Raw genomic sequence first — 12,067 nt, 5'->3', positions numbered from 1 at the left:
AGATATGTTTGTTAAAAATTCACTTCATAATCCAAGACAATGCTGCTATGATTGGTAGTGAGTAGGGATTCCAATCCCGGGATCCCGGGATCCCGAACGATTTTCAATACCCGATGAGTCCCGGGATTATAAAACATAATCCCGAATTTTTTGGATTGATTGATTTATCAAGCACAATCGAATTATTATTTACAAAATCGTTATATTTCGTATACAAACTTGCGCGAGTTGCACGTGTCATCTGTGAATCTTTGAGGGTGTGAGTCTGAACGTGCTTTTTCAGTTGCAGGCTGCTTAGGAACCAAAATCAGATCAAGACTAAATGATGAAACGTTTGATGCTTTGGTGTTACTTCGTGAGTTTTTTTAAAAATAATGTTTTCCATTAATTGTGTCTATGAATGTACATATGTACATACATTGTCAAAAGTTCATTTTTATCTTCTCAAATAAATAAATCCTTTTTTATTTTTATTATATTATTTTCTATTTTAAATCCAAGACTAAAATTATACGTACTTTATACATTGTACGTTATAAAAAACGGATGTAAAAATATATTTGTATTCATTTTAAATTATTTTTATCGATAAAATAACATGAAAATTATCCCGGGACTGGTCCCGGGATCCCGGGATCGACTAATTGCAATACCGAAATCCCGGGATCAAAATTTTGGCCCGGGATTGGAATCCCTAGTAGTGAGGAATTTCTGACTACTGCACTCGGTCGAGTGGCATATAGCTGATGATGCGTGATACAATACTCATTCAAGAAAAGCTTTATCAAGTCATTCTCTAATTCAATTACAGTGAAATCTCAGTATAGCGAAGCTCACGGGACCGAAGAAAAAATTTCTTATTGAATGCAAGGAAGATGGTATACTATTATTTTATTTTTAATTACCATATTACCACAACATCAAAATAACTTCTTACAAGATTGACAGATCGTTTTTTGTCCATTTTTAAAAAATGCTTTGTAAAAAAAGTTTGAGGGTCGCCGAAACACCTTGAATGTCGCTTGTAAACACATCTGGCACACGCCAAGTCAAGAACGAACTGAATTCGGAGAAATAGTGTGTAAAGTTGTAATGTCATTTTTAAATTCGAATCAAAATATTTCGTTTTACTAAGATCAGTCTTCGTTATAATGAAAACATTTTGTATGAAATGTTTTCGGGGATAAATTGAATATTCGTTATATGGGGAATTTCAGTATTTGTTACAAAGAGATTTCACTGTATATGAAAACTTCTATCGTATAATTTGTAAAGTATTTACCTTTACCAAACAAAAACATTTTTTATTGAATCCACTGTGGTCCAATTTATTTAATCACAAAAATTAAGCATCTTACCCATTATTGTATGTGTGATGACAGAATATTAAAATGTACTTTCGGCAGTAACTTGATTGTCGAAAATCTTAACCTGTAAGAAGTTGTCAATATGTTCATACAAGTTAAAATCTCCCAGTGAGACACCTGTCGATTATGGTTGATAAGACAATATTGTTACACCACAGAGCAGCAGGGCGAAAAGTATGACGTGCGTGACCCAAAGGAATGGCTAAGGGAGGAGGCGAGTATCATGGTCAGACGGTGGCAGGGCGGAATAGACTGGCTCTCTACTATAGAACTACGACGAGACTCGACGAAAATTGATATTTCATGGCTCAATTTGTTCAACTTTTGAAGTGACAATCTTGCAAGAGAATTGAATATTTTTAAATGATCAGTGCGGAGATCAGGCGTCGCAGTTCTCGACAATAAGTTTCAGCTGTGATTATATTAGATATAAATTATTTTCGGGGTAGTTTCAGCTTTGTTATAAAGGATCTGCTTTTCGTGGCATATATATAATTGAGAAATGAATCGTTTCTGTTACATAAAAGAAGAACAGAACAAAGTTCGTAACGACGTTTTATTTTATTTTTATTCAGTTTGTGCGGCGCCCATGTGCAAAGGTTTTTTTATAGATCACCTTCAGTTTTTCAGTATCAATTAAAATGGATGTTAGCACCAAGTTTTCTGCTTTTAACCATCCATTTTCAAATAATAACACAAACATGATGAAATGACTTGGGATCCCTTGGTTAATTGATAGGATTGTGTGAAAACGAGGCACCAAATAAAATAATCAACAAACAATATCTGTAAAATGTATTATAAATTAAAGGTTCCTACGATTAAAAATACAATTCGTTCCTAACGCTACTTTTTTTGTGGCGTCGGGTACTTATTCAATAATCTGTTAATGCTCTTATATCCCATCTTATATTCTCCAGGAATAAGCAGATTCTTCTTGTCCTGTTCTTTTCGGAAGGCGACGTCTGCCATGGTTTTTTCGTGGCATTTCTTGAAGGCCTCCACTTCTTTGGGGCACAGTTCTTCCTTGAAGTCGAATTTCTTAAGACAGGCGAACATCACCGCCAGGTCCTGAATGCATTTCACCTCTTTATCGCGCGAGCTCTTGGCCGACACGGAATTTTTTAACACCAGCGGCAGTCTCTCTTGGAAGACCCCCTTTCTCAGAATCTTGTACGAAACCTCGGTGCCCTTCATTTCGAAGTTACGGACTTGACAGATTCAACTCCTAACCTACAATAAAAAAGTGCTGCCAGTATATTTCATATTTGACAAGTTTAACGCCATTTGTCACACTGCTCACGTTTTCTCGTGTAAAATAAAGATTTTTCAGTATGTAAAAAATATAGTACCACAACATCTATCAGTAAACCCAAATTTTTAGATTTTGAAAAAAAGATACTGGCGTGTGAAAAAAAAAATATTTTTATTAATAGTTTTTCTTGTAGGAAAATCAAAAGCATTTTTATAAAAGGTATCTTGGTTTAAAAAAAGTCGTTTATCCTATAAAAAAAACGATGAATTTTTGTAAGCTAACTATCAAGGGATTATAATATAAAATAGGTTTTTTATTATCTGGCTTTGTCTGCGACAGATTCAGACTTATTCTTTTGTAATTATAATTAATTTTATTCGTAGTTAAATAATTTTACCAAGAAATAAAAGCAACGTTATTTTATTTTGATTTTTAAATTTTTTATGTAATTTTGTATTTTATATGCAAATAAAATATTTAATTTTCACTCTCTCCTCCCTTTTGTCCTATTTGTTTTACAGTAGCACAATTTCACTGATTCCCTTTCCTCTCTTAAACCCAACTGTTTAATTATATATTAAAGATTAACATTTTATACTGACGTGACGATTGTGTTTTAATTAATGGCAATGGTCACAAACAGTTGTGTTAGGAAATCGCTTATTTTTAAGAAGAAAGTATAGATTCGTAGCTGTCTAACTTGGTTATGTATCATTCGCGCCGACAGACTTGAATATACCTTAACATGCTGTCTCGAACGAGAAACGTTATATGTTCTTCAGGAATACGGGTATTGTATTGTGTAATTGATGAAATTAAAATAAAATGAAATATAATGGAAAAAATGAATATTTCAGAACTTCCTGAAGCCCGCGAATGTTGTCAATCACCCGTTTATTATATCCATGAGAAATAGGTCGTCGACTCCGATCAACACAATGGTTATGTTTGTTCCCCAGCAAGAGGTGACTATTAACATTAATAAGCTGATGTTATATTGCACCATAATGCGATTTTATATATAATGTATGTTTGAAGGCATGGGTCATCGAAAGAATGGGAAAATTCCACAGGATTCTGGAACCCGGTCTCAATCTACTCTGGCCCATAATAGATCGGGTCAAATACGTACAAAGTTTAAAAGAAATCGCCATCGATGTGCCTAAACAAAGTGCCATTACTGCTGATAATGTAACTTTGAACATTGACGGAGTATTGTATTTGAGAATTGTTAATGCGTATTTGGGTTTGTATTCTTATAAATAATTTATTATATTTACATTGTAACTATAACACGTTTTTCACAATTATTGCAATTTTCGCAGTGCCTATTTAGATTATTACATTATTATTTATTGGCTTAGCAAAAAAATTATCATTCTTAGCAGACTTGAGCTAAAAACTCAGTGATTGGAATCTTGAATAACAAAAAAACCTTTTCAACAACTTATAATTCTTTTTTTAAGCGTATATATTTATAATATGACTCGATTCGACCCAAACATAACGATCCTTGAAATTAAAAATTTTGAAAAACAGTTTAAGGAGAAATTCAATGATTTTTAAAGTATTACACTATTTTTTTCAAATTTCTTTCAGAAAGATATCAACGTAGAAGAATTCGTAAATAAATTTTTTACAATATTTAACACTAGATTTACGAAACCTTTCAAATGAGAGGTTTCTGATTTGATTTGTATCAGACAGTGTTTTTTCTGTTTTTTTATTTGAACAATGAAAAATCATATCGCTTAATAGGTATTGTAGATAAATGTATTTATTTTGCTTCATTGTAAATAAATGAGAAAATAGTGACTTATCATCTTGTTTCAAAACTTAAAAACCCACATGGATCATTCTTGATAAAAATAATGTATCATAGTTAAGTGAATATTATAAAATATTATTGTGTAATTGTGTATTTCAGCATCTTATGGTGTGGAAGATCCCGAATTTGCAATAACACAGCTCGCGCAAACGACCATGAGAAGTGAGCTGGGCAAGATATCACTGGACAAAGTTTTTAGGGAGCGAGAGTCTTTGAATATTTCAATTGTGGAGTCGATTAACAAAGCGAGCGAAGCCTGGGGCATAACTTGCCTGAGATACGAGATTAGTGCGTGAAGTATAACATTTCAATTCAATATATGAATCATAGGAATCCAATAAACTTTAATAACTATCTCGACAAAAAGAAATAACAGTAATTAAGCTTTCGTACAAAACGTCAAACTTTGTACTGAACAACCCCCAAATTAATAATAGTAATCACTGTATTAGTTGATATTTAGATGACAAAATTTTTCGTAAATCTTATGTATGCTTGAATTGCGAAGAATATTTTTATATAATTTGATTATAATAGGGGATATTAAACTTCCGCCGAGAGTTCAAGAAGCTATGCAAATGCAAGTAGAAGCTGAAAGAAGAAAAAGGGCTGCCATTTTAGAATCAGAGGGTGTGAGAGAAGCTGACATTAACGTCGCCGAGGGTAAACGTAGAGCAAGAATCTTGGCATCGGGTACGTTTGTTAAATAAACCATTGCTTAAATTGATTTTGCATGTATTCAAGATTGTAATTTTAGAGGCTGAAAGGCAAGAGCAGATAAATAAAGCTTCAGGTGAGGCCGAAGCCATAATTGCCGTGTCGCTGGCTAGAGCGAAGGGTCTCAATATGGTCGGACAAGCTTTGATGAGTCAGGTATATACTCGCAAATTTATACGTTTTCAATAAATAATACACGAATCTAATACTTATTTATTTTGACAGAAAGGGAAAGATGCCGCTTCACTTTCAGTCGCTGAGCAATATGTTCAGGCTTTCAATAAACTAGCACGTACTAATAATACGTTAATTTTACCATCAAATGCTGGAGATATCACCAGTCTGGTTGGAAAGGTAATATAGTTTTTTGTTTATTTGTAGTCGCCATAAATATTATTATATGATGGATCATAGCAACATTGGTTTGGAAGAAAAGCGTCACATAGAAAGAACTGTTTTATTTTCAACTAGTTGAAAGTTAATCTAAGGGCTTAGTTGATTTGACCAGTCCATCTTACAGAGGCCAAATTTTGATTGAAAAAAATATTTTTATATCGTATTTTATGGCCTCTCCCGTCGATTTAAGTATTATATATAAATTGCGTTTTATTGATTATTATATTTTAATTATAGGCAATGTCTATATATTCCACCATTCAATCATCACGCCAGAACCAATTGATAGAAAGTAATGAAGAAATTGAGCAAACTCCGCAACATTTTGCTTACCCGCCAGAAATAAAACCCAGTTTGATCAACATGACGTTGGCCGATCAACCGACACTGTCCGAATCCGTCGATAACTCAGCAGAAGAATATTATTCAGATGACGAAGAGAAAAACAAGTATACAAAAAACAAACCCGGTGCCGATAAGTAAAACTGTAATATATGTAAATATGTAAGAAAAAATAAATTTGTAATGTTAGACGTTAATAATACACTTTGTATAGTTACTTAGTTTATTTTATAGTTTACTTTATATATTTTTTAATAAAAGTTAATTTGTATCGGTAATGCTTCAACAACTTTATTTCAAAACTAGAGAGAAATACACAGCAAACAATAACTATTATAAATAAAGATTTATTAATTTACATTTACGCTAGATAAGGTGTTTTTTACTTAGTAGACACCCTTGTTCGCCTGTTCCATGAAAAGTTGACTCCGTACGATTTAGGTCGTTCGACCTTCTCCGTCTTTTTCTCGTCGATGAACCATTTCCATCCGTGCTTTTCGCAGTGATTGATGGCCTCGTTGGGATCCCTGAATTGCAGCTTCATGTTAGAGAGGGGATCTCCGGACGAGCACCAACCCATCAGCGGATTCTCCCAGCGCTGACGAGTGTCAAACTCCATCTCCCAAAGGTTGATACTGTTGGTGCCGCTCTGCATAGCGTTCTTAGACGGTTGATATATACGGACCATCCTCGTTTTCACATGCTCTTCGGGCACACCAGTTATTGGGACCAAATCTTCCTATAAAATAATTAAACTGATCAAAAGTAGGGCAAATGAATAAAATAAAACTATTTGTCCTGTGGATGTTTCAACAATGGTATGGTAGTTAGGACTCATTAAAACGATAATAATTTGGCTCAATATACATTAGAAATCGGAAGAACACCCAGAATTGCCATGCAGACTCGAAAACCATCAATTGACACAAAACTTCATTAAACCCTTTCTTTAAAACTTGTTCACTTATGGCCTCCCATCAAATAAGCATTGTTTGTATATACATATACTTTACAATATTTATGCAAACATTTAAATATTGGAAGAAGAAACGTCATCAGTACTGTGAGAATTGTGATTAATAAAGGCAGCAAAATGAATAGTCATAATTATATTATTCAGAGTCAGAAAAAATAGCAAATGATCAAAATAAAAATATAGGACAATCAGAATTAAAATAATGAATGATCAGAATAAATATACAATGGTTAGACTAAAGATAGCATACGATCAGAAAAAATGGGCAATAAATTATTTATTTTGGAAATATCTTATAAAAATGTAGCGCGAACCAGCGTTTGTTAGAACATTAAAAGCCCATGAATAACTCTCAACGAATCTATTTAATTGCATGTAGGACGCAAAGGTATTCAGACAGACAGAGCGGCAGCGGAGAGAACGCTTGGCTTGCCGTGTTGACATCTGACCAAACAAGTTGGTGCTAAAACACCTTGATAATGATAATGAGCTGCCAACATGCTTATGATAAATCGACCTTCAGCGTTACAGCAATAACAACACTACGATAACACTAGTGTCAGCTGAATCAAATAATTCTTACCATTTATCATGAATTCTGACTAGTCCAATTTAAATTCTAACTGTTTAATATAAATTCTGACTCGAAAGCTACGAGCTATTAATACATTTTAAGCAATGGTTTTGGTCAATTTATCCTATCAACTCAACTCAACATCTGGACTTTAATATAACATATTTGAAAGAATCATTTTCTTAAGCCTACAAATAATGTGAACTAAAGTAAGTTGATCAAATTTTGAAAATATAAGAAGATAAAAAGGAGGACTGTAATGTAGTATTTGAATTTGAATTTGACTGTAAAAATGATCTGGTGGTTATTGAAAATATTGCAATTATTAAAGGTTATAATTGTACTCTCACCACTTTAGACACAATGATCTTTGCTTCTTCGAATTCAATCCGCTTTTTGACAATATCTTGAGGTTGGACTACCATGTTTGGATCCAACGGTATAGCGTTCTTCATAGAAAGACTGGACGTCGATAAAGCTGCTGAGGCACTATAAAAATATTAGGTTAGAATTTGAAGAAAATAACAATTCAATTAGAAAACGACTCAAGATGGAACATACTTGGCGAAAATACGGGGGCGCGCCCCCGGAAGCAGCGCGACAGCCCGAGACAACATCGCAACCAGATGTTACTCAATCGTGTCGCGCAAGGCAACACTGATAGGACTGTCAAATTTATATTATTGTTTAAAAATAATCAAATAACTTTATCTGAAAATTATCAATTTAATCAAAATATTATACTTTATGCAAAATTGACAAATATTTTTTACAATAATACTAAACTTTTTTCAATTTATTATTTACACAAGGTAGAAATATTATTTTATAAACATTTTCATATTTAGAAGTTCTGTAGTCGTTAAAAACCTTTAAAACAATATTCTGATCATTAAATTTATTATTTCGCTTCAAGGCTATTGTAAGTTTTTATGCATGATGTAAATTGATATGCTATTTCATTACACTAATATTTTCGCTCGCTTTAAAAAACGTTACTGTTTTCGTCTTTCGATTAGTTTGTACGGTACCATTTGTTCATTATTTTTACCTTACAGTTAAACGACATCCAGATGTCATGAAAAGGTTGCAGGAGAAAACTTCAAGTCTGCTGCGAGTGTCCGAACAGTTATTTGTCAATTAGTTTCATGTTACTGAATCTTTCTTCATAAACAGCAGATGGAAATTTTTCACGCGGCTCATTTCATGATAAATATTGTCAATACGAAATTTCTCGGCCCAACGCCTTACAGTTTTCTGATTAGCAGCATCCTCGTTAAATTTAAAGTTTATTTATTTCGAGCTTGTACAAATAAAGGATACGTAAATTAAAAAAAATAAAATAAAAATAAATACACAACACCCACCGTGAAAAAATTAAAAAATATAATTATTGACTACAAACATCTTGTTTTTTTCACGGTCCGATTTCAATCGAGTATAAATCGGTCACTTGATTTGAAACAACATTTTATTAATAAAATATATTATCTTTTAAATATTTCCAATTTTTATATATTTAAAAAAAGTGCAATAATATCAGTTATTTGTAGCATAACCTGCCGAGAGTTATCCGAATGCAACTACAAATTATTTTAGCGGCGAATAAAATAGTACACTAAAACAATTTAATCTAATTTCTGATTTTTAAATTGAATTAAGACCTTTAGGAAAATATTACATTTAAAATTCAGGACAATATAAAATCACGCATTTGCCATTTAAGGCAATATAAACGGGTTGAGAGAGAGAGAGAGAGAGAAAGAGAGAGAGAGAGAGAGAGAGAAAAAAAATAAAGAATAAATTGGAAAAAACTGTGTGATTTGCGAGTGAAAGGTGGATGAAGCACCACCGGCCGTTATTTTCCTGTCAAGGTCCACCAAAAGAAAGTGCTGTCCTCCGCCAGTGCTACCAGAGTACCTCAAAGTTTTGGCCATAATGAATGAATAAATAAATAGTTCATTAGATCAGTAGTTTCAAAAAAATTATTTCATCGTAAATCTACTCAATCGTAAATAAAATGGGAAAGAAAACATTACGTTTACAATGTTAGATAAAGCTAATTCATTCGAAGAAAAATTCTACGAACATACATACAAGAGCAAGCTCTAGTGTATTTATTTTTAAGAATCCATGCACAATAACGTCATTAAACGTGCGATCGTCACATGCTCTTAAATTTCTGCCATGTAATCGGTCGTTCATGGTGAGAGAATTGCTGTCAAATATTAGTATAAGTAAGGTTATCCCACCTCTCACTTTTAAACTACAAAAGTGTTTGCTGTAAACACCGATAATAAGTTTTGCCTGTAGTTTTCTGATTCCAAATATTAATGTTAGTAAGAATGACCATCTCCGACATACATTCCAATTTACTGCGACTTTTGTATACACACATATATAAAAAGTTTAATAATTATCATTGTAATTATAATTTATTATGTAACAATAATTTTAGTGTTTATATTTTATAGGCAAAAATCATTTAGCATGACAATCATTGAAGCGAACACTTGGGCAATTATAGAAACACCTTGAAAACTTTTGTTAATAATAAAAATGGAGATTAATGTTAATCATAATGAGCAAGAATCGCCAGGTTAGAATATCTACTTACATCATTATTATTTCGTTGTGGTTAATATTGCAATTTCAGGATACCAATGAGCAAAATGAAAAAACATGTTTATTGCGTAAGTTTTACAAAAATACTTCAATATTCATTTAATCTTTGTTTATAATTTTGTTCTTTATTATAGATGCTGTGTGGGACAAATTTAATGGTCATGACACTTTGATTAAAAATATATTTTTATGTTTGAATGTGTTAGTTGTAATAAAGGTAGTGCTGTATTTATATTATTCGGTTCTACAATATATTGATTTATATGTTTTTTTGTAGATTTTTGTGGTTATGTATAATAAAATATTTAAAACAAATTGTGAACTTCACAACAGAGATAAAACTGAAGCATGTGAAAACATTAAAAACAAATTTATTATCTTAGAAGCAGAAATGAAGAATATGAATAATAGAATTGATTATTTAGAGAAAAGGTAAATTATTGTGTTATAAAAATAGGTAATGTTTTGTTGTACTTAACAATATATGGTATATATCAATTATTTTGCAGGAACTTTACAAGAGAAACACCACATATAAATAATAAAGAAAATGTGCTAGCTCCTCCGATACCACCACCGTTTCCTTCTACGCCAATATCAAACTGTTTCAAGTCAAAAAATAAGTCGCTGCTTAAAGTAAATATTTTAAAACAAAACCTCATACCAAAAATATCGTTAGAAGAAATAAAACAAGTAAAATTACGTAAAATAGATAAGGTCTACTAAATAAGTTACATGTTTTGTTAATTTTTATTGCATTTTATAAGAAGGAATATTAAATAATCAACAGATTAGTAGACCAAAGACAACTCGAATGTATCTTTCGCCTAGAAACGTTAGACATCGCAGTGCTACGCTACTTCAAATCAAATCTCCATCAAACAAAGATGGGTCAGCTTTTGCTAAAGCTAGAAAAAAATTTATGTCGAAATCTCCGAAAAACGAATTAGAAAGGTAATACAGTAGTTTGATTTGGGAACAGTTTAAATACAATTAATTTAAGATGTTTTATGTACGAATACCTATATAAATTAAATAATACTTTTAGGTATCTCAAGAATGTGAAAGGTTATCCTTTGTATGATATAAAAAAATAATTTTGTACTATAATAATATATGTAAGATTAAGTGAGTAGTAATTAATGTATTTTATTAGAAATATTTTTTTATATAATAAAATTGACACATATTTAACTTGTAGTTATTAAATATAAAAGTAAATTTGTAGTTTCTATGGAAACTTTTGAGATCTCATCAATCTTTGACTGCAAAAAAATAAAAATACTTTTTAGATTTTCAAAAATACTAAAAAAGTAATGCTTCCTCCACACTCTCTGGAAGTAGGCCATGGTTGGGCAAGGACGGAAAATATAATGTGTTAATTCGGGGCTACTTCGGTCGAGCTCGGGTCTGCCCGCTCTAATGTCTCGGCGACCTCGACCATATTCGGCATAAGACTTTTTATACAAAGTTTATTTAAATTTAATAATTTTATATGAAGGCGAGTCAAATGAAAACCTTAAGTATTTCGTTATCTATTGTAGAAATAATTTATTATGTCTGAGTGTATCGCCTGTTGCACCTCTTCTACAGAACCGAATCCCCCATGTTGTCTAGATTTATTCGCATGTTGAAGATCTGCATAAGTCGTTCTGTCGACGGTGTCCCCCTAGGATATACATATATCACTCCTTAATTACCACTTAAACATAGCAAAGAGTTAGCATAATTTTTTCCACATATGATGGTGTACAGAATTTCTTCAGTTTCGCTTAGAATGTTTGACGTAGTCTCTTGCACGTTCCATACGACTGGGGGTAGTAAGTTTAATTTTTTTTTAAAAGCCATCACCTTCTGTTTCAAAACCCTACCTAAGTGCTTTGCATGTGTCAAGATGTTGTTCTTGCAATTTTTAACTGAGCTAGTGTGGTACTCACACTGTAGACACTTGTGGATCTGTAGAGCATCATAGATATTGTGATGAGTC

General features: G+C 32.1%; 4 protein-coding genes across 6 annotated transcripts; 2 read left to right on the top strand and 2 right to left on the bottom strand.

The window, feature by feature from the left end:
* Positions 1-2,145: 2,145 nt before the first annotated feature.
* On the bottom strand, positions 2,146-2,607 carry LOC148233921 (small ribosomal subunit protein mS37). Its single transcript, XM_088188978.1, has one exon. The coding sequence runs from the start codon at positions 2,562-2,564 to the stop codon at positions 2,214-2,216; it is 351 nt and encodes a 116-aa protein (XP_088045104.1). The 5' UTR covers positions 2,565-2,607; the 3' UTR covers positions 2,146-2,213.
* Positions 2,608-3,235: 628 nt separating this feature from the next.
* Stoml2 (stomatin like 2) lies at positions 3,236-6,274 on the top strand. The gene is made up of 8 exons (XM_088189006.1): positions 3,236-3,412; positions 3,480-3,587; positions 3,661-3,868; positions 4,550-4,738; positions 4,988-5,143; positions 5,208-5,323; positions 5,393-5,521; positions 5,801-6,274. The coding sequence occupies exons 1-8, from the start codon at positions 3,368-3,370 to the stop codon at positions 6,044-6,046; spliced, it is 1,197 nt and encodes a 398-aa protein (XP_088045132.1). The 5' UTR covers positions 3,236-3,367; the 3' UTR covers positions 6,047-6,274.
* Positions 6,171-8,123, bottom strand: ND-18 (NADH:ubiquinone oxidoreductase subunit 18). Its single transcript, XM_088189007.1, has 3 exons — positions 8,017-8,123; positions 7,806-7,944; positions 6,171-6,644 (listed from the first exon to the last, which is right to left on the bottom strand). The coding sequence occupies exons 1-3, from the start codon at positions 8,070-8,072 to the stop codon at positions 6,288-6,290; spliced, it is 552 nt and encodes a 183-aa protein (XP_088045133.1). The 5' UTR covers positions 8,073-8,123; the 3' UTR covers positions 6,171-6,287.
* Positions 8,124-9,536: 1,413 nt separating this feature from the next.
* Positions 9,537-11,210, top strand: LOC148233918 (uncharacterized). 3 transcript variants are annotated; one of them, XM_088188796.1, is made up of 7 exons: positions 9,537-9,661; positions 9,930-10,054; positions 10,112-10,148; positions 10,215-10,297; positions 10,358-10,512; positions 10,590-10,797; positions 10,871-11,210. In XM_088188796.1, the coding sequence occupies exons 2-7, from the start codon at positions 10,025-10,027 to the stop codon at positions 11,036-11,038; spliced, it is 681 nt and encodes a 226-aa protein (XP_088044922.1). In that variant the 5' UTR covers positions 9,537-9,661; positions 9,930-10,024; the 3' UTR covers positions 11,039-11,210. The 3 variants fall into 3 exon arrangements, 2 of the variants coding, with proteins under 2 accessions (XP_088044922.1, XP_088044923.1); XM_088188797.1 differs by lacking the exon at positions 9,537-9,661 and adding an exon at positions 9,673-9,790 and having other exon boundaries at positions 10,590-10,884; XR_015810249.1 differs by having other exon boundaries at positions 9,930-10,148; positions 10,215-10,281; positions 10,590-10,884.
* Positions 11,211-12,067: the final 857 nt, after the last annotated feature.

The sequence above is a fragment of the Plectrocnemia conspersa genome, unplaced genomic scaffold (assembly GCF_051122295.1).
Source record: "Plectrocnemia conspersa isolate PC_06_02 unplaced genomic scaffold, ASM5112229v1 ptg000007l, whole genome shotgun sequence".
In the NCBI taxonomy this organism is placed as follows: domain Eukaryota; kingdom Metazoa; phylum Arthropoda; class Insecta; order Trichoptera; family Polycentropodidae; genus Plectrocnemia; species Plectrocnemia conspersa.
Note: the sequence above shows the minus strand (reverse complement) of the source record. Positions and strands in the feature narration are given on the sequence as shown.

Bases quoted from the DNA above. Each gene is read 5' to 3' on its own strand.
- ND-18 (XM_088189007.1), bottom strand. From the start codon at position 8,072: ATGTTGTCTCGGGCTGTCGCGCTGCTTCCGGGGGCGCGCCCCCGTATT. The intron at 7,945-8,016 runs GTATGTTCCATC...ATATTTTTATAG, and splicing joins CGCCCCCGTATTTTCGCCAA to TGCCTCAGCAGCTTTATCGA. The intron at 6,645-7,805 runs GTGAGAGTACAA...ATTATTTTATAG, and splicing joins AGATCATTGTGTCTAAAGTG to GAAGATTTGGTCCCAATAAC.
- LOC148233921 (XM_088188978.1), bottom strand. From the start codon at position 2,564: ATGAAGGGCACCGAGGTTTCGTACAAGATTCTGAGAAAGGGGGTCTTC.
- LOC148233918 (XM_088188796.1), top strand. From the start codon at position 10,025: ATGTTAATCATAATGAGCAAGAATCGCCAG. The intron at 10,149-10,214 runs GTAAGTTTTACA...TCTTTATTATAG, and splicing joins TGAAAAAACATGTTTATTGC to ATGCTGTGTGGGACAAATTT. The intron at 10,798-10,870 runs GTCTACTAAATA...AATAATCAACAG, and splicing joins AATTACGTAAAATAGATAAG to ATTAGTAGACCAAAGACAAC.
- Stoml2 (XM_088189006.1), top strand. From the start codon at position 3,368: ATGCTGTCTCGAACGAGAAACGTTATATGTTCTTCAGGAATACGG. The intron at 3,869-4,549 runs GTTTGTATTCTT...TGTGTATTTCAG, and splicing joins AATTGTTAATGCGTATTTGG to CATCTTATGGTGTGGAAGAT. The intron at 5,324-5,392 runs GTATATACTCGC...TTATTTTGACAG, and splicing joins GACAAGCTTTGATGAGTCAG to AAAGGGAAAGATGCCGCTTC.